The sequence below is a fragment of the Neofelis nebulosa genome, chromosome 6 (genome assembly GCF_028018385.1).
Source record: "Neofelis nebulosa isolate mNeoNeb1 chromosome 6, mNeoNeb1.pri, whole genome shotgun sequence".
Lineage (NCBI taxonomy): Eukaryota > Metazoa > Chordata > Mammalia > Carnivora > Felidae > Neofelis > Neofelis nebulosa.
Window position 1 is genome coordinate 62,202,071 of NC_080787.1, and position 26,708 is coordinate 62,228,778.

The window sequence follows — 26,708 nt, forward strand, 5'->3', positions numbered from 1 at the left end:
ATATGTGTGCAAAGAGGCACATGTAATTAATTTCCCCAAATAATAGTTCATACTGGAAAAAATTAAAAACTGCCACTGTGTTATATCCACAAAATAAAATATGGCGTAGCTATCCAAAAAGAAGGTGAAAATCTACATACCAACATATATTTTGTTCAAAAATCTAGTTTTTGTTTTGTTTTGATTTGATTTTTTGAGAGAAAGAGGGCATAAGCAGCGGAAAGAGAGAGAGTGAGACAGGGAGAAGGAGAGGGAGAGGGAGAAGCAGAGTGGGGGGAGGGAGAGGGAGAGGGAGAGGGAGAGGGAGAGGGAGAGGGAGAGGGAGAGAGAGAGAGAGAGAGAGAGAGAGAGAGAGAGAGAGAGAATCCCAAGCAGGTTCCATGACCAGCGTGGAGCCCGACACAGGCTAGATCTGATGACTGTGAGATTATGACCTGAGCTGAAATCAAGAGTCTGATGCTTAACTGACTGAGCCAGCCAGGTGCCCCCAAATTCTGTTTTTTTTCATTAAGGAAAAATCTTCCATCTGCTAAAGGCAGATATTGTATTGCCATTGCCTGGATTAAAATTCTGTTACAGTTTTACTTTTATATTAGTAATTATTTTACTTTTATATTAGCAGTTTGGGCTCCTTGCACAAAGAAAACAAAACAAAAGCAAAATTTTTAAGAAGGAAAAAAAAACCAGATCTCTAGTAATATACAGACTTGTGTATTTTCACTCAATATGTTAAAAACACATTGATCAACATAGATTTTTATTTCTACTCATTAAATTTCAAAAAAAATTTAGTCATATCCATTCGAAAAATTTTAAACATATCCTTGTAAGAAGCATGAAAAGTTCTAATACATAGTGTTCCATAATTTAAGGCATCTAGGATGCATTTGCACAAATTATAAACTGAGAAAAAGAAAAAAAATCATATGGTCAACTGGGAACAAACCTTCATGTCGTCTGAAAGTCTACTTTGTAGTGTCCATAAGAAAAACAGGCCAAAGCATCAACACGGATGCCAATTACACAGACAGCAAAGGAGCCAGATGCTGTTGGCAAAACATGTTCCAGAGTGTGGCATCTGGGTCCAATAACTGCCATACAGAGCCCCATCTGTAGCTAAAGCTGTTGACTCTGCTTTGGGGGAAGAAAAATCAGAAATAAAGAAGGCAGTTAAATTCTAAACCATGCCAGGAATAGCAGAAGGCAGGTTGCAGTCAGCATTCAAATTACATCCCTAGCCCATTTTGCTTTTTAATGTCTTGAAACTGTGTAAACACTAAACTATGTTAACTCCAGTTGTTTAGAGATGAGCACACGTAGGTAGTTCAGTAACTCAGAACACACAAATCACCTAAGGGATTCGATATTCTGGCAAATACTCATCTTCATAACATTTTTGTTCTCAAGGGATATAAGCATATAGTCAATGAAATGCAATTTTCATTTGACCTATTAAAAATATTTGCTATGTTAAGCACTCATTATGGTACACAATGTGAATTCCTTCAAAAGCATGAAATTTAAGCATCTTCCTTGCAATGTCTGTTAAGTTTTCTCTGGACTGACTCTTCATAAAATGAAGTAAGATGTTCATTGTATCTTTTACTGAGAGCCCTGAAATTTTTGTTCAGTGGAAATTTGTGAGAAAGCTTCAAAGAGCACTAAGCTCTAACTAAATTCTTCCTTAGTTACAAAGAATAATGTAATCTCTTTTTAATGTTCTTCATTTGCTCTACACATGAATATATAAAATGAAACGAGTTGATATCAATATGATCCCACAGATTCATCATTTATAAAACACTGCTCTAGTTTTATTCATATAGTTTGAAAACAAGATCAATGTTGGGAATAATAAAAGCTAATGATATTTAGAGTTTAATATACATCAATAAATGAGCTAATACTTTGTATACAGAATTGTATTTAATTAACATCATAACTCTGTGAATTATAACTATTATTATTCACAATTTCTAGATTAAAAAAAAACTTAGGGATATAAATAAAATTCCTTAACCCAATTCACACTAATCTTTAAGGATAGGACTTGATATCCTATATCTAGATAGTGCAACTCTAGAATCCATGCTTTCTCTGTCTCTGTCTCTGTTTCTGTCTTCTCTTTGTCCCATATAAATAATATAAAATGTAATTTGGTATAATTACTTGAGTAATCATAGATGAAAGACTTTTGAATATCTACTCTTCCATAAAAGAAACAAAAACACTGGCAATAACATCAAATCAACTCTCTCAGAACTCTATAAATGAACTAAAGACTTGCAAAAATCTGAGTGTTTCTACAAGAAAAATGGTTGACTCTCATAAACCTAGTCAGCTTTGTGTGGTTACGTCCAGTATTCCCATCCCCCTTTCCCCAGCTCTTCAATAGACTTGAAAACCAACAGCACTGCAATTATGGCATCTGTGAAATCAGCAGCCTAACAGCCACTGAGGGGCATTACAGGTTTAGAGCTCACCCAAAAGATCCTTACCAGGAATGTCACTGTTTCATTGGTCTGGTAATGGAAAAGTTCCATTTTCAGGAATAGAATTTATTTGATCTGACTCAAAACTTACTCTTTTCAAAAAGTCCTTATAAAGGGAATTTATTAATAACAGTCAGTGGTAATTGCCTAACATTGCAGCTGCTTATAATGATGATTCCAGTTAAGGCTAAGAGGCTGACCAATATACTTAAAGGTAAAAAGTGGTGAATGAGATGTTCATGGAGGTCTTTGAAAAGGTAGACCTATTCTTGGGAAATGAAAGTGTGGACAGGACTAAGAAACACATGAAAAGACCTTAATCTCTTATCTCTGACTGACCTTGAGCCTCTGTGAAAGCAGATACTGGAGAGTAAGACAGAACTGTAAAATGCCTGGCTGAGTGTTGACTGCATACCTCAACATATACACACAGAGTCCCTCAGTAGAGCTAGAAGACTTACTAGTTTGAGGAAATATAAAAAAAGTCTCTGCTAACTCATTCATTGACTGCTATATTAGCCAAGCTGAGACTTGAATAGCCACACGTGACACAATAATTTATAAATTTAACTCTTTTGGAAAAATCACGAAACAATAGCAAAAACAAAAAATAAATACAATAAAAAATGCTGTAACAACTCTGAAGAAGCAGGATGTGATTTACAGATTTGCCAATTTAAAAGGTTAAGTGTTCATAAAAAAATGATGAGTCATACAGAGAAAGAAAAGTATGACCCATTTATAGGAATAAAGCAACCAGTAGAAACTATCCCTGAAGAAGCCTCAATATTGGATTTACTTAACACAGATATTAAATTAGCCAAAATAACTGTGATCAAAGAAAAATTGAAGCCATATCTAAATGATTAAGGAATGTATGAGATTGATGTTTTGTCTAACTGAGAATATAAAAAGATATCAATTATAAACAAGAACGCAATAGAAATTCTGGAGTTAAAAGTATAAAAAATGAAATTAAAAAAACTATGAGAGGGGCACATCACCATATTTAAGTTGGTAGAAGAAGGAAGCAGTGCATTTGAAGTTAATCAATTAAGATTATTGATCCTGGAGATCAGGAAGAAAAATGAAGAGCTTCAGATACCTCTGGGACACCTTAAGAACATTAACATACACATGTGAGAGTTTTAGAACCAGAAGAGAGAGAGAGAAAAAAGACATATAAACTATTTTAAGATATAAAGGCCCAAACTTTGTAAATTTGATGAAAATTATTAATCCACACCCCCATGAAGATCAATGAGCTCCAGGGAAAATAAACTTAAAGACATATAATGCTAATCACATGATAGTCAACCCTCAAAAGACAAACAGAGAATTTTGGCAGCATCAAGAGAAAATGATTCATTATGCACAAGGGATCCTCAATAAGATTAACAGTTGACTTATCAGAAACGATGCAGTCCACATGTACTTCAAATGCTGAAAGAAAAAGACTGTCAAGCAATAATTCTATACCTCTTAAAGCTATCCTTTAAATTAAAGGAGAAATTAAGATATTCCCAGATAAAACAGAACAGAAAATTCATCAATAGCAGATCTGCCCTCTAAGAAATAGTAAAGAGAATCCTTTAGGCTAAGATGAAAAGATACTAGACAGTAATTTCAATTCACACACAAAAATACAGAGCACTGGTGATGGTAACTATATAGGCAAGTATAAAAACAGTATAAATGTATTTTTGCTTATCCTCTTTTTGTTTACTATCTGATTTAAAAAACAGTACATAAAACATACTATAACGTTGTGTTGATGGGCTTATAATCAACAAAAGCCTGAAGGATGTGGGAAGGAATAACGCTATAGTGGAGCAAAGTTTTTGTATACTATTGAAATTAAGTCAGTGTTAACACTATGGAGACTGTATTAAGTTAAGAAGTTAATTGTGATCTATAGGACAACTACTAAGAAACTATGTACAAATGCAAAGTAAAAAATAAAAAGAAATTAAAGTGTAATACCAGAAAAAGAAGTAATGCAAGAGTAGCCAATAAGGGAGAAAGAGAGGAACAGCACCAACAACAAAAATATAACATATTAAAAAAAAGAAACTACACATATAAACTTTATTTCATTAGTAATGTTAAATGTAACCTAAGGAGACATTCCAATAAGGGTAGAGATTGACAGAGTGGATTTTTAAAAACAGTCAAATTATATCCTATCTATAAAAGACAAGCTTTATATTCAAAGTCACAAGTAGGTTAAAACTAAAAAGTCAGAAAATATACACTATGCCATCAATAATAAACAAAGGGCTGAGGCAGCTATACTAATATCAGGCAAAATACACTTTAAGACAAAAAAATGTTACTCAAGACAAAGAAGGACATTTTATAAATATTTAAATCCATCAGTAAGATCTAACAATTAGATCCTAGAGCCTTAAGATCTAACTTAGGTAAATGAAGCAAAATATGGCAGATTAAATGGATAAACAATATTAAATTAGCCAATAACAGGTAAACAATAACAATTGCAAACTTTAACTCTATAATAGAGCAAAGTCGCAGAAGATATAGGATATAGAAGACTTGATTAAGATATAAACCAGCTAGGCCTAAAAGACTCCTATAGAACATTCCAGCTAAAGTGGAATACACACTTTTTTCAAGTACTTATAGAATATATGTTAGGTTATAATATATGCCTCAGTAAATTTTAAAAGACTCAACTCACACAAAATAAGTTTTCTTACCACAATAAAAGTAGAAATCAAGATCAAGAGAAATCTAGGGAATTCACAAATAAGTGAAAGTTTAACAAAACCAGTGAGCCAAAGAATAAATCACATGGGAAATTAGGAAATTATTTTGAGAGACACAGAACGTCAAAAAATATGAGATATAATGATACCAATGCTTAGAGTGAAATTTACAGCTGTAAACCCTGTATTAAAAAAGAACAGAGACCTCAATTCAATGATGGAACCATTCACCTTAAAACTAGAAAAAGAAGAGAAAACCAAACCCCAAACGGATAATCTATCAAAATCTGAGGAATGATAAAATGACTGTATGAGTTTGTGTTAAGTGGCAATGTCTTCTAATACATTTATAAATTTAAGTCATTAAGAGTTCACAATTAGTGGTGTCAAAGTTATCTAGAAAGACTGATTGTGTCTCATGAATATTAAAATGTATTTTAATTAAGCCTCATAAACTTTGTTGCTTGTTTTGTTTTAGATCTTCAAGATGTCTATCTCAAATAGCAAATAGCAATTATCTAAATAAAAGTATTATCGTGTTGGATAATTAATATTTATTCTCACTCTGGTATTTTGGACAAATAGGTGGACAAACATAAGTCACAGATTTCATATAAATACACACATACATATACATTTTTTTCTGCACGTCTACATGATAATGTATTTTGGGAATGAGAAAGCAAAAACTAACATCCAGGGTACCCAGGAGCTGGTCAGGCACTATAAGCAGGTTTACAGGTAGATCTTGGTGTTCTCCTGGCGAACATTTCAACAGACAATTTCACAGAACATCAAAATGAGACATAGTTACTCCACTACCCTGATTAATCATTACAAAGACAAGCCTACCCCACAATCATATCTAAATGGTGACAAAAACTTGAACACCATCTAAACCACAGGAATGGCCAAGCATTCTCCTATCATGGTTGATATAAATGGTTGCTGTCTCTATAAATTTTAGCTTTCACTCTGTCCAGTCTTCATTTCTTCTAGGTAAGATTTATTATGAATGTAGGCAACTCTTCCCACTTCCTGACAGTCTCCTTATCCAGGCCAAAGGCCCACTTTTGTAAACCCTCTTCAAAGTTATATTTCACAAACTCAAACCTCTAAGTCCTTCCAGCATCCTTTTACTGAGATGCTACATGGATTTAAATGGTGTGTGTTCTCCCTTATGGCAATGAGTTATAAACCCAACTTTTTCAACCACAGGTATGTTCCTGCTGGTGTTTGTCTGGAGGTGATTGACAGTAAGTATACACATACACAAATCCGTAAACAAATTATCGCTAGGAATTACATAAAAAGCTGAATGCTAAAAAGTATATATCAGAATTTTGATACATATATGTGTTTATATACATATGTATATATAGTATATCATAATTTGTAGGTTATAATAAAAAGAATCACTTAAGAAAAGTAAAATAAGCATAGAAACTATGGGAAGTTTTCCTTTCCTAGTTCAACAAAAGTGGATTGTTTCTCCTACTATATAGATGGAAAGCCAGTTAATATTAATTTATGATGATATGTCAATTTTAAAAATTGATAATGTCACAAAAAGTAGCTCTGGTTTTTTACATTTTTACATATTTTAAACTAGTGTCAACTGATACCATTGTGAGTTTTTCTACATTAATAAAATTGTTAATTTTTTCTCGTACTGTCATTGAAATATAAATCAAACTATTGCCAGATTAAGAATTGCCTTTAAAGGAAATAAACTGCCTATTGTTGATCACTCTGGATCTTATGTCCCATTTCAGTCACCAAAAATGAGGAATAGTGTACAAGTTATTTTAAATTTTTTTTAACATTTATTTATTTTTGAGACAGAGACAGAGCATGAACAGGGGAGGGTCAGAGAAAGAGGGAGACACAGAATCTGAAACAGGCTCCAGGCTCTGAGCTGTCAGCACAGAGCCTGAGGCGGGGCTTGAACCCACGGACCGTGAGAACATGACCTGAGCCGAAGTCGGACGCTTAACGGACTGAGGCCACCCAGGCGCCCCAGTACAAGTTATTTTAGAGGACACTCTGAAATCATTTTGATTTATCTCTGAGAAAATGATCACCTAAATATATTTATATTCAATTAATCTGATTCTGTGACAAGAAGAAAATCATTCTAGTTACACTAAACCTGGTTTTGCTTGAGAGACCTAGTGTATAGTTCTCTACACTCTACACCTTAACAAGTTAAAGGATAAAAGCTATTTTTTACCAATATTGATCTGGTTACTAAATGTTTCAAATAATAGTAATAACTACTCAGAATTTCTACTTAGAGCTTCTTCAGATTTCTCATCTAAAACTAAAACAATTGGATTATGGGATATGTGGAGTAATTAATGTAAAATTCATCAATAATTTGACTAAAGTAATCCAAATTCATGATAATCTCTGGGTAATAAACTGAAAGTTTTAATTCAGTAGACCCACTAACAAGTCATTTGTGGCACCCATTTTGCACGGAGGGATCCAAAACAACATTGAGATGACAAAGGCATGTTTTGAAGAAGTGAAGACATTTGTAACGTGTCAGATTTGGACATTGCATTTCCAAGTTTAATATTATTTACGACTTTTGACACAAATTTCAAATGAATGTTGACGCTATCTTGTCAGAAAATGGCTGTTCATCTTGAGATCATTTTTTTAATTAATGGATGCAAAGTGAAAATAATCTCTGGAATTATCCCAAAGACACGAACACTCCAAGTGATTTCATGAAGAAAATTATAAACACATTACTCACCGATAGCTATTGTAAAGGTCAGTACAGGTGGAATTATTCTTACAAGGATTCATTTTGCAGTCATTGGATTCTTGTTCACAAAAACTTCCTTCCCAACCAGCTAAGCACACACACTGGTAACTCTATGGGAATATGAAAATCATACAACCTTTAGGTTATTTCTTGCTATTAAGACTATAATCCAGTTATTACTCTCGGCTATGTTGATCTGTGTCAATTTATGCCTATTTCAATTTTTATAGAATGTCAATACTTCCCCAAAATTACTTTTACCACAGCTTAAAAACTATGTGAACAGTATTTGTATCTAATTCAATAAAAATAAATATGTATTATGCTCACACAGAACTATTGGTTTTGTTAAATATCTTAATATAAACATAATGTATTAGTAATAAGGTAAGTATGTAAAACTAACTAAATATACAACTAAGCAACTAGCTCACTCATTAAAAAATATATAACTATATTATATATTTACTGTACTACTTATAAATAATCTATGCCAGTACACTATTGTTGGTCGATTGAAATTGAAAAACTTTGAATATCATTTTGCTAAGAGATAGAGTCGTCCTATAACAATATTCAAAATACTAAAAGTAAACTGGTTTTCTAGGATTGGAAACACAAACAAAATTGCCATGGGACAATAATTTAAAATATTAAAAATACTTTGAAAGGACTCTTGTTAAAAAAAAACACAGAATTTGGGCTCTTTAGAGATTCTAAATTTATAATAATGAAAAATACTAAAATCAATGTTAGTTGTTCTCTTGATCTTCACTGTTCAATACAGGAGCCACTAGCCCCATGTGGTTACAGAGCATTGCAATGTGGCTGGCCTCAAATGAAATGTACTATAAGTACAAAATACACATTGAATTTTCAACAAATGTAAAATAACTAATAATTTTATTACATACTATAATCATAATAATTTGCACATAGAGTTAAAACATATTAACATTAATTTCACCTGCTTCCTTTAGCCTTTTTTAATGTGGCTTTTAGAAAACTTAAAACACACACACACACACATACACACACACACACACGGTCTCATTACTTTTCTATTAGACAGAGCTATGGTAGCTAATTATGGCCACTTAGTTTTTCTACTCGCAAATAGAGTTAAGAAGTCTACATAGTTACATCTACCAGAAAAGGAGCTCTCTGAAACTCAAGAACTTGTTCTATAATACACATTCCAGCTTCTTGAAGAGGTCTGGCACCTCACAGATGCTTAATACATGTTGGTTGAACATATGAGAAAGAATAAATATGACAGGAAAAGTAACATAAAAACTGAAGTAACCCACATGGATTTCAAAAGGATTCTAATGTTTGCTAGAGGTACATAGCAAATTTCTTTTGAACGTTACAATCAAACAACAATCAAACAAGCATAAATTCATGCTCCATGTATTTGCATTTAGGTTACAATAATTTGAATGCCACTGAGTATTTTGTTTTGGGTTATTAGGGTAAATTGGTTTGCTATGGCTTGAGAGCAGCTGAAAAGCAGAAAGGGATGAGAGCCACTGTGTTATCAACACTGGGTTTTATTCCTGACATATGCGTTAATTCTCCAGCATACTCATTAATAGTACTCCTGGTTAGCTGGATTTTGGCAGTAATTTTCTCATGCATTGTGGCCCCCACATTGTTAACATTCTCAATGATTTTGGTTATATATGGAGTTTTCACTTAATGTAGTTAGCTCATTTTTTCTTCCCTTTTTGACAGCATTAAAAAAAGAATTCCATGAAAATTGATGTAGTGAGTATATTGATTTGAAAGGCAATTCTATAGTAAGCAAGACAAGGGTCTGCTGTAGGTACATAGGAAAAACTACCCAACTCAGTGACGGAAATTAAGGTAGAGTGGTATGGATAACATGTGCATGAAATCTGTGGGACAAATGAGGTGCCCTGTTCACTTTCTAAGAGGTATGAATCATTTCTGTAAAGACAAAAGCACAGGTTTACTGCTGGTTTTTCTTTTGATATCTCAGTAATAATTTGAAACTAATTTCGTAATTGAGTCAAAACCAGTCAAATATCTTTCCCATTAAAGATATATGTTCCATAAAAGCTAATAATTATCAGTGTTCTTGACGATTTAATAATTAGAAGAAAATTATCATCAATGTAATGGTATAATTATCATTAAAGTGTCAGGTACTACAGCAATGATCTAATCATATATGATATAATCTGTACATAAAGGAAACATAAAAAATGAGAGAAATAGATTTTTTAAATATTTAATATTAAAAATATATATTATTAAGGAAGCAGAAATGAATATTAACTAGAAATAACACAGAGTTCAAGTATTTCTATTAATCTGTTGCATACTTAGTTCAGAAGCATTTTTCTGAATTTGGACACTCTTACTACAAAACACTTTCTCATTCAACATTGCAAAATTAATAATTCCAGTAATTTTAAATAGCACTTAATGGTGAAATACTATTTTTAAACCATATTGTCTTGGCATTAAATAAATAATAATGTTTTGAACTGGTTTTGCTGAGGAAGGAAATTTATTTAAAGATGTTTACTAAAATGAATAAATGTATGAGGGGCGCCTGGGTTGCTCAGTCAGTTAAGCATCAGGCTTTGGCTCAGGTCATGATCTCATGGTTCGTGGGTTCAAGCCCTGTGTCAAGCTCTGTGCTGACAGCTCAGAGTCTGAAGCCTGCTTTGGATGTTGTGTCTCCCTCTCTCTGCTCCTCCCCCACTCACACTCTGTCTCTCTCTCTCTCTCTCTGTCTCAAAAATAAACATTAAAAAATATTTTTAAAGAAGAAAAAAGTTTGTATGGTTTATGAAGTTGGAGCCACATCATTTTTATCACTTAATACAAAGTATTAAGTAGACATTATCCTTCCAGACAAAACTTTTTTTGTAGTTTTAAAATACACCAGTAAGAAGGATAAAGGGAAGACAGTAACATGATAGAAGATGATATGTATCTAGCATAGTGAACAATACAACCAGTGAGACAAAAGACAAAGTGGTCCAGTTTGATAGGTATAATAACTATATATCAAATATATATATATCAAATATATGTGTATAATATATTACAATAGTGGCTTTCCATACTAGGGCATTTACCTATTTAAATTAGGTAAATAGAGAGGGAGAAGCCAAAATGACAGAACAGCATGGAAGTTTTTTCGTGTGTCTCGCATCCATGAAATATAGCCAGATCAACATTAAACTATCCTGAAAACCTAGAAAACTGATTTGAGTATTAATGCAACAATCTGCACAACATGAACCACAGAACTCAGTAGGTACATAGCGCGGAGAGACGAACTGGGGAAGAGAGAAGCCACAGAGGGCAGGGATCTGTTTTTGCTTGCAGAGAGAGGACGGAGATGGGGTGAGAGTACAGGAAAAGACAGCTTGCTTATATCTGTGTTGATTAAGTTCCTGGCTGTCGTTTCTTCCCGCTCTTTCTTTTGGAGTGAATTCTTTCATTTCATCATTTTGAAGGAAGAAAAAGAATAAAGTAAAAAAAAATAAAATCAAAAAATTAAAAACAACACACACACACATACACACACACGCACAAAAGCAGCTGGACAAAAAGTGGAAAAGTGGAAACAGCCGCAGGGACTGAACAAAAAAGGGAGAAAGGAGAAATGAGAGGGTTTAAATTCCATTATGAATCTATAAACAGAGGGAGCACAGAGTCTGAAACTCCTCAGCTCGATACCTGGCAGTGCTCTGGTGGGAAGGGCAAATTCCCAGGAGCAAAGTGAGGTCCAGGCAGTCCTTGGGCCACACGGGGAGAGTTGGTTCCCTTGCTGGGAGGACATTTGGTAGAGGCTGTGCGGCCACCTCACAGGAAAGGTCCCAGCAAACCCCAGGAAACAACCACATTCACTGACACTGGAACAAGGATGTTATGAAAGGGCTAACCAAGAAATTAAAGAGGAAATTAAAAAGTACATGGAAGCCAATGAAAATGATAACACCACAGCCCAAACCTCGGGGATGCAGCAAAGGCAGTCATAAGAGGGAAGTATATAGCAATCCAGGCCTTCCTAAAGAAGAAAGAAAGGTCTCAGATATACAACCTAATCTTACACCTTAAACAGGTGGAAAAACAACGGCAAATAAAACCCCAAACTAGCAGAAGATAGGAAATAATAAAGACTAGAGCAGCAATCAATGCTATCCAAACCAAAAAAACCTAGCAGAACACATCAGTGAAACCAGGAGCTGGTTCTTTTTTTTTTTTTTAAATGTTTATTCATTTTTGACAGAGAGAGACAGAGCATGAGCGGGGAGGGGCAGAGAGAGAGGGAGACACAGAATCCAAAGCAGGCTCCAGGCTATGAGCTGTCAGCACAGGGCCTGACGTGGGGCTCAAACTCAGACTGTGAGATCATGACCTGAACTGAAGTCGGATGCTCAACCAACTGAGCCACCCAGGTACCCCTGGTTCTTTGAAAGAATTAACAAAATTGATAAACCCCTAGCCAGTTTGATCAAAAAGAAAAAGGAACGGACCTAAATAAATGAAATCAAGAACGAAAGAGGAGAGATCACAACCAACACTGAAGAAATACAAACAATAATAAAATATTATGGGCAATTATACGCCAGTAAAATGGACAATCTGGAAGAAATGGACAAATTCGTAGAAACACATAAACTACCAAAACTGAAACAGGAAGAAATAGATGCATAACCAGTAAAGAAATCAAATTAGTAATAAAAAATCTGCCAAAAACAAGAGTCCAGGGCCAGATGGATTTCCAGGGGAATTCTACCAAACATTTAAAGAAGAGTTAACACCTATTCTCTTGAAGCTGTTCCAAAAAAATAAAAATGGAAGGAAAACTTCCAACTCTCTGTGAAGCCAGCATTACCTTGATTCCAAAACCGGACAAAAGACCTCACTAAAAAGGAGAACTATACACCAATTTCCCTGATGAACATGGGTGCAAAAAAGCTCAACAAGATATTAGCCAACTGGCTCCAACAATACATTAAAAACACCATTCACCACGACCAATTTGGATTTATACCTGGGATGCAGGGCTGGTTCAATATCCGCAAAAGAATTAACGTGATTCATCACCTCAATAAAAGAAAGGACAGGGACCATGACCATATGATCCTCTCAATAGATGCAGAGAAAGCATTTGACAAAATACAGCAACCTTTCTTGATAAAAACCCTCAAGAAAGTAGGGAGAGAAGGAGCATACCTCGAGATCATAAAAGCCATATATGAAAGACCCACTGCTAATATCATCCCCAATGGGGAAAAACTGACAGCTTTCCCCCTAAGGTCAGGAACAAAACAGGGATGTCCACTCTCGCCACTGTTATTCTACATAGTATTGGAAGTCTTAGCCTCTGCAATTAGACAACACAAAGAAATAAAAGGCATCCAAATCGGCTAAGAGGAGGTCAAAGTTTCACTCTTGGCAGATGACATGATACTCTATATGGAAAACCTTAAAGATTTCACCAAAAAGCTGCTAGAACTGATCCATGAATTCAGCAAAGTTTCAGGATATAAAATCAACGCACAGAAATCAGTTGCATTCCTATACACCAACATGAAGCAACAGAAAGAGAACTCAAGGAATTCATCCCATTTACAATTGCACCAAAAACCATAAAATACCTAGGAATAAATCTAACCAAAGAGGTGAAAATCCATACACTGAAAACTATAACAAGCTTATGAAAGAAATTGAAGAAGACAAAAAAATGGAAAAAAATATTCCATGCTCCTGGATACGAAGAAAATATATTGTTAAAATGTCAATACTACCCAAATCAATCTATACATATTCAATGCAATCCCTATCAAAACAACACCAGCATTCTTCACAGAGCTAGAACAAACAATCCCAAAATTTATATGGAACTAGAAAAGACCCCAAATAGCCAAAGCAATCTTGAAAAAGAAAACCAAAGCAGGAGGCATCACAATCCCAGACCTCAAGCTATATTACAAAGCTACAACATCAATGCAATATGGTACTGGCACAAAAACGGACACTCAACAATGGAACAGAATAGAAAACCCATAAATGGACCCACAAACGTATGGCCAACTAATCTTTGACAAAGCAGGAAAGAATATCCAATGGAATAAAGACAGTCTCTCCAGCAAGTGGTGCTAGGAAAACTGGACAGTGCCATGCAGAAAAATGAATGTGGACCACTTTCTTACACCATACACAAAAATAAACTCAAAATGGATGAAAGACCGCAATGTAAGACTCTATCAAAGTCCTCAAGGAGAAAGCAGGCAAAAACCTCTTTGATGTTGGTCACAGCAACTTCTTACTCAACACGACTCTGGAGGCAAGGGAAACAAAAGCAAAAATGAACTATTGGGATCTCATCAAAATAAAAACTTCTGCACAGTGAAGGAATCAATCAGCAAACCTAAAAGGCAATGGATGGAATGGGAGAAGCTATTTGCAATTGACATATCTGATAAATGGTTAGTATCCAAAATCTATAAAGAACTTATCAAACTCAACAGCCAAAAACCAAATAATCCAGTGAAGAAATGGGCAAAAGACATGAATAGATACTTTTCCAAAGAAGACATCCAGATGGCCAACCGACACATGAAAAAATGCTCAACCTCACTTATCATCAGGAAAATACAAATCAAAACCACAATGAGATACCACCTCACACCTGTCAGAATGGCTAACATTAACAATTCAGGCAACAACAGATGTTGGCGAGGATGGGGAGAAAGAGGATCTCTTTTGCACTGCTGGTGGGAATGCAAACTGGTGAAGCCACTCTGGAAAACAGTATGGAGGTTCCTCAAAAAATTAGAAATAGAACTACCCTGTGACCAGCAATTGCACTACTACGTATTTATCCAAGGGATACAGGTATACTGCTTCAAAGGGGCACATGCACCCCAATGTTTATAGCGGCACTGTCAACAATAGCCAAAGTATGGAAACAGCCCAAATGTCCCTCAATGAATGAACAGATGAAGAAGATATGGTTTATATATACAATGTGTATATACAGAATAGTTACTTGGCAATCAAAAAGAATGAAATCTTGCCATTTGCAACTATGTGGATGGAAATAGACAGTATTATGCCAAGCGAAATTAGTCAGTAAGAGAAAGACAAATATCATATGACTTCACTCATATGAGGACTTTAAGATACAAAACAGATGAACATAAGGAAAGGGAAGCAAAAATAATATAAAAACAGGGAGGGAGACAAAACATAAGAGACTCTTAAATATGGAGAACAAACAGGGTTGCTGGAGGGGTTGTGGGAGGGGGATGGGCTAAATAGGTAAGAGGCATTAAGGAATCTACTCTTGAAATCATCGTTGCAATATATGCTAACTTGGATGTAAATTTAAAAATAAATAAATAAATAAATAATAAAAAATAAATAAAAGCTGACTGAATACAGTAAAAAAAAAAAATCAGGTAAATAGAAGCTAAGCAGAAAGAAGTAGTTGGAGTTTGCCACAATCTCCCTGAAATGGAAAGGAAATATTGGTATTCAGTTTTGTCAAGGACATATGTCTCTGAAAAGAAGAGCAAAGTGAGCCCAAACTTTGATGAATAGTCTTTTGGAGGCACTTGTCCCCAATGCAAGCCAAAAGTAGCCAAAGTGAACAACAAAGATTTAGTCATCTTATAGTGCAGGGAAGCTAGAGGCAGGAGTATGGGCCTGCAAGATGGAATGGTCCCGCTAAAAACTCCTGGCTTTCATTTGACACCTCAGAGGGCCACTATCTAAAAGGAAGGGCACACCAGCAAAAATCCCAGCTCAGATCATGCTAAAACTCCATTCAATGATAATGAGGTTATGTATCCATATTCTATTTGTCTGCCAGGGAAAATTAAGTGGTCTTTGGAGAAAGTTAACATTAGAGCTTTTCAGTGTTTGATAGAGAGTGGTATTTGATAAAAAAAATAAATAAATAAACAAATAAAGGAATGCTGATGGTCAAAACTCAAGAGAAAAACAGTAAAAATAGCCTCTCCAGATATTGTGCTTATTAGACATTTTAAAATAACTGATTAATATGCTCAAAAATATACAAGGTAAGATACAGAATTCCACTAGCAACTTTATATAATAGATTTATATAGGAATAATGCACATATAATGCACAATAATGCATATATAGAGTTAATAGGAATAATGCACATTTGAATATAATAATAATTGAGGTCCGCCTGGGTGGCTCAGTCAGTTAAGCATCCGACTTTGGCTCAGGTCATGATCTCAACGTTCGTGAGTTTGAGCCCTGTGTGGGGCTCTGTGCTGACAGCTCAGAGCCTGAAGCATTCTTAGAATTCTGTGTCTCCCTTGTCTCTGGCCCTCTCTCTTTCTTAAAAATAAAATACGCATTTAAAAATTTAAAAAAATGAAAATAATAAGTGAAATTTAATAATTTAATCCATTATTTTAATATCAGAAATTTTAGCAGAGAGGATTAAAAGTAAATATCCAGGTTGAGGTACATAAATTAAAAAGGATAGAGAAGGCAAAAAGGAAACAAAATATGGGAAATAATGTGAAGAATTAATATGTTTAATTGTATTACCAAAAAAAGAGGAGTGGGAGAGAAAAAATCAAAGCACTATTTGAAAAATTACTGAGAATTGTCTAAAAATAGCAAAGAAAGTAACCACTGATTTAGAAAGCTCTCCAGACCTACATTGGATGAGTACAAAGAAAACTCTTCCAGGGAATATGAAAGATGGAGAATAAATTTTAAAAGCAGCCAAAGAACAAAGACATATTATCTTCAAAGAGCCAAGACTGACACCTCACTTCCCGGTAGTGGAAGCAAGAACCCAGTAACCAATTTTCGTATGGAGTGAAAGAAAATAACTACCACCCTAAAAGTCTATGCCCAGTAATAATTACCCTTTCAGGGAAAGAAGAATAAACACATTTTTAGAAAACCCAACACCTGAGAATTTACTACAGTGTTTAAGATTGTGGGGATTTGGTGACAGCTGGGATTTCAACTAAGCTTCATGAATTATTATTATATAATTATAAGCATATTATTTAATCTCAAGGAACATCAGAAATAATAGTAACTGGGGTGCTTGGGTGGCTTAGTCGGTTAAGCATTCTACTTCTGCTCAGGTCATGATCTCATGGTTTGTGGCTATGAGCCTCACATCAGGCTCTGTGCTGACAGCACAGAATCTACTTTAGATCCTCTGTCTCCCTGCCCCCATCCCTCCCCTAATTCTTCTCTCCCTCTTCTTCTCTTTCTCTCTCAAATAAATAAATAAACAAACAGCAACCACAACAACAAAACTTAAAAAGGAAAGAATGCTATGTGATAAGAGTGTGAAGATTAAATGAATACTTAGTATAGAACTTCCTGTGATATCTGGCTTACAATAGTATACCAGAGAATTTTAACTAAAATGTTCTTTTATCCAGTGACCTATTCACGTAGTCTGAGCTACTCCTCAGACTCTGATTCATGCTACTTTGACATTCTTCAGCCTGGAAAACCTTTGCTCACTCCCCCAGCCCCAACTTTCCAAAATGTCGCATTACATCCGAATCTTGATCATTTCTTCTGGTATACTTTCTTCGCTCACAATTACTATTTTATTTTTATCCTTTACAGTAGTTTTAAAGTACATAAGTTATTCATATACACATTATGTTTTCCATTTAGTACTTATGATATTTAAAAATATTTTATTGTGTTTTTCTCTAATGTAAAATATAAATTATAAAAAGGCAGAGACTTAATCTTTTTTTCAGTTATCATCAGTTATTTGGAATACTGTCTTATATTTGACTAAAAGAATGAATATTAGAAAATAAAATATATATGACATTAATTGGTAATAATATAGACATAGAGAATATTCTATTTATGAAGTTTCTAGATATTAAATCATCTCATTTTCCTAGCAAGAAAAAAAGTCTATTTTAGATTACATTTAAATAAACTTTTAAATAAATATTCAACTAAAAACAAGTTGTACAAATAAGGATTAATAATCCCAATAAAAGAAAAATGGGATTAGTTCCATTATGAACAGTGTTTACATATTGAGATAATTATATTTGATTCAAACCTAGCCACAAAATTCATCTTACAAAATAGGTCCTGTGTGAAACTTCCTTTTAGATTCCTGAAAATTTATATATACACCAAAGAATAAAAATAACAAAATTTTCAAATTGTGGTCTCTTTTTGACTCATTATTCATATCTAGGCAGAAGAACAAAGATGTCTTTTTTCTTTAATAAAATTTCTAAAAATGAAGTAAAATTCATAATATATCCATCCTTCTAAGAATAATGAGCTCTGCCTGTTGACTTAAAGTCTGTTTCCTTTTCATGTTATTTTTAGTATTCATTTTAATCTATAAAGACTTACAAAATTGGCTATAGACACAGATTCCTAAATACTGGATATAATGATACTCAGGTCTAGATATAATACAGTAATATTTATTTTTAAAAACAAACAAAACTATGTTAATATGATTTCTTTCAACCACAGAAAGTGATTTATTTTGGCACTTTAAAGTGAAATAATATGTATTATTCTGACAGAAAGTTAATGGAATATTTAAAAACAATTTCTGTGAAAAGTTATAAATGCTGAATTTGATTGAACATATTCTGAAACAAGGTAATGAAAATACATGCTAAATTGAGAGGTAGTTTCAAGGCAGAACTGTTTTAGAGAACACAGTTTCTTTAATTTGGGAAAATGTAATCTATGAAGAGAATGAAAAGCTATGTGTTAGATGTGGATGTGGATAGGGCATAAATCAAACTATACTGAACTTTAAAAACAGTTTCTAAAGGAAATATAAACCTGTAAGACAATTAGTCATCATTTTCATGTAAAGATTTTTTTGTTAGTAACAAGAAAAGCAGATAAGTATTTTGTTCCTATTCTAAATGAAGAAATGATTTGAAGTGCAAATTTCCACTTTCATTACAATTAGTTCTCTTTCATTATAATTACTTCATTATAATTTAGTTCTCTTATTGAATGTCCTACCTTCATAAACTATTGGCAATCCTTTCCAAAAGGTTTCCTTACCTTTAACATTCCTTCCCTTTTTTTCCTTTCTTCCTTCCTTCCTTCCTTCCTTCCTTCCTTCCTTCCTTCCTTCCTTCCTTCCTTCCTTCCTTTTTTTTAGAATTTAGGGGCACCTGGGTGGCTCAGTCGGTTAAACATCTGACTTAGGCACAGGTCATAACCTCATGGTCCATGGTCACGATCACACTGTTTGTGGGTTTGAGCCCCTCCTTGAGCTCTGCTGACAGCTCAGAGCCTGGAGCCTGCTTTGGATTCTGTGTCTCCCTCTCTCTGCCCCCCCACCCCACTCATGTTCTGTCTGTCTCTCTCAAAAACAAATAAACTTAAAAAAATAAAAATAAATAAAATAAATCAAGTTTAAAAGTAGACTCAAAGGGCTTAGGCTACCAGTACCAGAATTTTATTCTTTACTGATAATATAGCTACCGTGAGAAAATAATTCATCTGCCATCAGACACATTTCCAATATCATGAATACTGCTTTCCATATTGACTCAATTTGACAACTGGCAATACAGTCTTATTACCCAAAGCTTTATCCCCAGGACATATATAATATTACAGAATACAAAACTGTAATCTTCTGAGAGACCATCACAAACATAAAGATGCCAGAATATGAATGCAATTCTGCTACAGATAGTGAGGATGTTTGGGACAATTACTTTCTGGCCTGAAAGTCAAATGACAAAGATAATCCAAGTGCATCATAAACCAAAAATTCACTTTTTTACCCCCTGTCAGGCTCTTTCTAAAATATTTCACAGAAAGATAATATATAGCTCCTTTTCTTATGCTCCATTTTCTGGCACATTAGAAAGCCCACAAAATTTTACATCTCTTATTGTTCAAAGCTGTGTTAAACATTAGATTATTTGGTCCAGTGGTTTTGAAAATTCTGTTAATTTTAAGTAAGAAACCTTCATACAAACATAATTTCCTAGGGAGGGAAAGGAAATAAAGCAACTTAAAGCAGATCTGCTCTGACTAAAGCAAGGGAAGGAAGCCGCAAGCTTTTCCCATTTAGCTGTCTTAGACACCCTCTTCCTTCCCCATCTCCCCCTTAGGACATCATTAACACAGAGTCTCAAATCACAGACTAAAAACACTGATCCAGCCACCCTATTTCATTTTCATTTTATAATGAAGAAACTGAACTCATGGATGTTAAATTAATTGCTCAAGCTGCTATAACTAGCTGATGGAAATACTGGAATTAGAACTCATGTCTCTTGACTCCCTGTCCAATATTTCCAAATGCAGCTTAAAAAAATCAATTTGAAACATCTGGTAAATTAGTAAATTCAGAAATATATTTCTTGAAATGTACCTTCAAGACAGCCTGAGAATTTTATTTTTCTAATTTTTTATTTGAGAGAGAGAGAGACAGAGAGAGAAAGCACAAGGGGGTGAGAGGGGCAGAGGAAGAGAGAGAGTGAGAATCTTAAGCAGGCTCTATGCTCAGTGCAGAGCTTGACACAGAGGCTCAGTCCTACAACTCTGGGATCATGACCTGAGAAGAAATCAAGAGTCAAAAATTCAACCAACTGAGCCACCCAGGTGCCCTGACAACCTGAGAATTTTAAGGTAATCTTCAAATCATGTACATTGAATAATCCTGTTACATGAATTCCTATAATCTTTTTTTCTCTGTATATCAGAAAGTTACTAGATCATCTAGTTGACACCACCATGATGCCATGCGAACAGCAGTGACCAATAATTGTTATCCTTACTCTAATAGAGATGACAAAGGAGAAAGCCCTGGTAATAACATTATAACTGATATTAACTGGTTTATAACTGGTATTGAATATATGAATCTTAAACTGTACAAGTATGGACTAAAGGCAGCTTCCCTGACTGCAGGTTATTTTCAGGTTACACATCCGCAATGCTCATCCTCGCTGAACTTGATAGCGAGCAGAGAGTAAAAATCATTGCTTTGATAGAAGGATGCAGTCATGGGTTATTTGCAGTCTCAGGATATATGTAAACCATATATCAGGCAAACTTTTCAGTATGTCTAAAGTTTTCAAACCACAAGTATGGAACTCAGATCGCGCACAGCGACTGCAAAGAAAATGAGCATCTAAAAAATTAGAAAAGTAAGATAGTTTTTCTCACAGTAGCAGTAGAAGTACCAAACAAATAATGCTGTATTTCCATATTGTTTTAGATAATTCCAGTACTGCCTTACATTAGATATATTATAATTTAGTGAAGTGAAATAATAAAATAATGAACATGAGATATTATAAAGATATTTTGAACACATTTTTCAAGCTATTTTGATTGTTTTATGTTTTATAAAACTTTGGCTCTTGACAATATTTTTAACTTATAGGATTTTTATTTTAAGTTTTATAAGATTAGGTAGAGGTTTTCTTTAGGTTTAAACAAAAAGCATTTATGTGCAACATTATTATGTATATTAACATATATATTTCACATAATTATAGATACATCTAACATATATGACAGATGCATATATATCATAAATTCTACACTATATACATATAATTGAATTTAATGCCATCTGAATATGCCAGCTTATTTTCAGAGTTAAACCTTCAGCAAATACCACATATTTTAGTGCTTCTGTATTTTTCCCTTTTTTAAACATAATTATTTCCTAGCAATTGCCAAGAGAAATTCTAGCACATCATAGTTAGAAAAGCACTGATTAGAGAGTTGGAATGTAAACTGGCTTTGTCTCTCATGACCTTAACAATTTGAACGCTTTGTATATCTATAGGTTACAGTTCCTTGACAGAAGGACCATCTTGTCTTATGGGTAATCATCATGGTTTTATTGCAGGCTGAAAAGCCACCTTTGCAATAGAAATCAGTAGTAAGAAGGGTGGAAAAAGAACTCAGCCACAGGTGTTGTAATGGAGAAAGCAGGGGGCATGAAGGGCTAGGATGGGGTAACAATGCTTAGAAAAGAGTGAACTACAATTTCAAATATCCTTCTAATCCAATAATGATTCCAAAAAGCAAATATGTTATTGTCAAATTTAATTAATTTTGAAACAAGCATTTTGGAATTTAATGTTATTGATTTGATCACTACTCCTCCCTCTCCTCAGGATAATTAGACATAGGCATTCCTTTCTTTCTTTCCTCCTCCTTTTTCTTTCCTCTCCTCCTTCCCTCCCTTCTTTCTTTCCTTCCTTCCTTCCTTCCTTCCTTCCTTCCTTCCTTCCTTCCTTCCTTCCTCCCTCCCTCCCTCCCTTCCTTCCTTCCTCCCTCCCTCCCTAACTCCCTCCATCCCTCCTTTGGAGTCAGGAAATGAAGGCTATTCATTCTATCCACAAGTAAATAATTTCTACATTATTTATTAAACCACCTATGTTATTAAATTAATGTGAATGAGTAATATACCCAGGAGGAGGAATCAGGATATTTTATTCTGTTCTAGGATACTGCTACATATAGGCTATTGAGCCACTCGCCTAACTTGATCACTACTGGTCTTAATTTCTAAATGAATAAAATTAAACTAGGTGATTCTTACCATCTTTTTCTTTCTTAAAGTGATCATATTCTTTTTTTAAATTTTTTTAATGTTTTTATTTATTTTTGAGACAGAGAGAGACAGAGCATGAGCAGGGGAGGGGCAGAGAGAGAGGGAGACACAGAATCTGAAGCAGGCTCCGGGCTCCGAGCTGTCAGCACAGAGCCTGATGTGGGGCTCGAACTCACGGACCCTAAGATCATGACCTGAGCCGAAGTCAGAAGCCCAACCGACCGAGCCACCCAGGCGTCCCAAAGTGATAATATTCTTAACGCTTTATTTATATTACCTAGAAAAGCCAGGTATTAACAAGAATGGTCTCTCTATTGTGCATTCCCACCAGCTGTCTGAAACACTCCTAGTGATTTGTTAATTCCTGTTTAACAAAATTATGCTCTGAAATGACAGCTGGAGAAACAGTAAGTGGTTTATAATTTACAGATTTTTTTCTTAGAAGAGACACTGCTAAAGTTTGTCTTTTGTTTCCAAATCCTCACACAGGCTCATGAAGCAAAATATATTTTTAAAACACAGATAAAAATGTCTTATTATACCACAATAATTAATATTTATTCACCAAGAACATAAGAGAAATTACTCTTAATGTGTTTTAATTGAAAAAAAATCAATAGTTATTGTCATATATAAAAAGGAAGCAGAATCCTTATGGCTAAATTTTGACTTGTGATTTGAAGTTTACAAATAGCTTTCCATATAATTTCCTTTATCCTGTTACTATAAATTCTTTTAATAAGAGGAAATTTCTAAGTATGAATAATCTACTTTGATTATTTTATTACTAAAATTACTTTATTTTGTGAGTATGCGACATACGGAATCCTTAGTCTATAATCATGTATTATGAAATTATTTTTTTGAAAAACAATGTAAAAATTTAAGCAATTAATTTAAAATTTTAATACAAAATCATTTTGGAATAATTTTTCACAGCACCTTCTTAAATTATTATCAATGATTTCTTCACTGATATAGATCCCAGGTGACCTAATGTAGATTTTAATATACCTTTCTCTTTTCCAATATATCTTTCACATAATTAAATGCTTGCTTTGACAAGCATTTAATCTACAAATCTAAATCTGTCCCCGGAAACATTGATGTCACAAAATATATTCATGTCCTCTCACATTTCACATTTCTCAATTATTGATTCAGAATATAGCCCTATAAAGCCAACTTTCCCAAAGAAACATTCTGCTGTTGGTCAACAGTGTTGTATGTATTTGTTGTTGTAAGTTATCAATTATTCAAAGATATTTTGGCATGAATGAGAGAAGTCCCATTGTGATCACCTGATGTGAGTGAACAAGAATAGTACATGAGGATCAATTACCCTCTCCCATACTGCTAATTCATATATATAAAAGACATAAATGTATACAAATAAAAATTCCTGTTTAAAATACTCAACGGGTACATGGGAGCTACATTGGTCACCCCTGAGGCAACCACAATCTAGCAATAATACTAAAAAGATTCATGCCTCTTTGTTAGAGTGGTACAAGTCCAAAAGGAATTTATAAGATGTTTTTACATATTGTTTTCATTTTATTATGTTTTTTAACCTCACCCCATTCTCCATCTGCCAATTCCAATACCACTTTTCACTGCTCACTGGGCTCAAGTTGCAACCTAACTTCTGTTTTCTGTCCATATGCCATTGAACAATTTACTTAACCTATGTTCTCACTTATAAAACTGGGCTGAGAATAGAATTATTTGGGAGATATATTTTTGAAGTTCTTTCTGTGTACTCATATATTAAAAATTCATTACAGTTTAGTTATCATTATACTTATTTTATTGTTCATTCTCTGAGCATTGTAAACCCATGAACCCTGATTTCTTGGTCTTCACCTCTACTGAAGCATAACCACAAACCAAACTCATAACCGCAACTTAGTTCTCATTTCCCTTAAGGCATTTTCAACCTCCAACACCTCAACTCATGATATTCCAACTTTGACACCATCTCGTATACTCTCATCTCTTTGAACACTTCACTACTATTCTATTTGCTATTTTACTTTTATCAATACTGCTCACTTAAGTACCCCTGTTCTCCAAGTATATTTGACCAGATCATTAGTTCTCTTTCTTCACTTCCCAGATTAAAGATTATCATTTGGCATTTCCCAAAATGGGATACCTACACCACTTGATATATGAGAATTACAAGTTTATTTTATCATAATATTTATTTGTCATTACTCTAAATTGTGTTAGAAGAAAAGTGCATCCAATCTGAATAAATTACTTGAGAACAAATTTATTTTAAGAAAACAATTGAGTTGAAATAAGTGGTATATAAATTTGTGGCAAAACAACAAATTTCTCTAATTTTAATGAGCTGACTGTGGCTGAAAATTATGTCCCCTTGGCCTTCCTATTTTGCATGGCTCCTTGATACTCTATTAGTATACTCAGGTCTGTTTGAATAACTTTTCTTATGTAGTTCAAAATACTCAGAACTGTGGTGTGTGTGTGTGTGTGTGTGTGTGTGTAAGTAATTCTGATTGCCGCCCTATAGATAATGTTTTTCCTTTGCAAAAATTCTTTAGGTTTGGTAAGTTAATATTTTGCTTAGGAAGCCCACATTCTAAAGATGGTTACAACAAGTACTTTAGTTATCTTTATTTCTGACCAACACCAGATTTTTTTTTTTTGTTAGTGTAGGTTAAACACAGGAATCCATTGGGGTGCCTGGATGGCTCAGTGGGTTAAGCATCTGGATTCAGCCAGGTTATGACCTTCAGCTTTTAGATTCAAGCCCTGCATCTGGCTCTCTGCTGTCAGTGCAGAGACTGCTTCAGATCCTCTGTCTCCCTCTTTCTCTGCCCCTCCCCCATACTTTCTCTCTCTCTGTCTCTCTCTCTCTCTCTCTCAAAAATAAGTAAACATTAAAAAAAACAGGAATCCATTAGTGAAAATATTATGCAAGATAACTAGACTGATTAAACATTTCACAGGCTTCTCTAAAATATTTTAGAGACATCTCTTGCTCCTTCATGACCAGGTGTAGTGAGCCCTGTAGCCTGCAACCAAAGAAATTCTAATCCTGGTTAAATAAATTACCCTGTGCTCCTTTTCTTGTTGAGAGGTTTTCCATTCTCATGACTCTGAAAGATACTGCAAATGAGTCCAATGGCTGGAAATACTGTCAGAATTGCCTAGGAAAGTCTAATGCAAGTAATTTCTGAGACCAGCAAAAGATAGAGAATGGGGATATCATTAATGTAAGAAATGCCAAAATTATAATATAAGTCAGCCTGGCTTGATTTTATTATGACCCAGTAGTGTAGAAGTGATGGAGATAACTCCCATCTATTTCTAACTATTTGTAGCTATGGGGACCTGTTCGTAATTAGAATGTTTAAACAGATTTCAAGTTCACTTTCCAAATCTTTAAGTACTATTTCTGTTCACTCTTGTCAGATGATCTCAGTAGAATTTCTTTTATACCCCAATTTCATGAAATGATTTGTTATTTACAACAAACACATAAAACACCAGTGACAGCAAAATATTCCTTTAGAAAACACTTAATTTTAAACTGTGCTATATGATATACTGTTACATCATATTATAAATTTTATTAATTATATTCCTTTTATATTAGTTGAAACATGCATGAATACACATTTATACAAAAGAGGTTATCACCGTCTGCTAAAAAGTGTAAGATATCAATGAATTTTACGAAGTCTGATATCTAGTAACTTCTCAATAAACTCTATGTTTTATAATTATTACTATTAATACAGATTCTTAATATAGATACTTCTAAAAACTTGAAAATTAGATATATATCATTTGGAGTTTAAAATGAAAAATATAGTTTTCTTTACTGAGTTTTTAAGTAAGGCTTTCAAAAACATATGTATTTGTATAAATTATAAATTTTTATTTTTACAATTTAATTTGGAAATAATTATTATCTCTAATAGACCTCTTCTTCCTCTAAAGACATTTACAATTTGTTCAAAATGAAAAGTCTATGAAGTGTTCTTTATTCATTAAAGAAAAATCTCTCGGGCACCTGTGTGGCTCAGTCAATTAAGTGTCCTACTCTTGATTTCAACTC

At 34.0% G+C, this 26,708-nt stretch overlaps 1 protein-coding gene across 1 annotated transcript in view; it reads right to left on the reverse strand.

Moving 5' to 3' along the window:
• LOC131515421 (protein eyes shut homolog) overlaps positions 1–26,708 on the reverse strand; it is a 319,079-nt gene that overhangs the window by 161,170 nt on the left and 131,201 nt on the right. Inside the window, exon 4 of the mRNA XM_058736158.1 lies at positions 7,989–8,110. Within this exon, the coding sequence (XP_058592141.1) occupies positions 7,989–8,110 (122 nt within the window). The remainder of the gene's footprint in view (positions 1–7,988; positions 8,111–26,708) is intronic.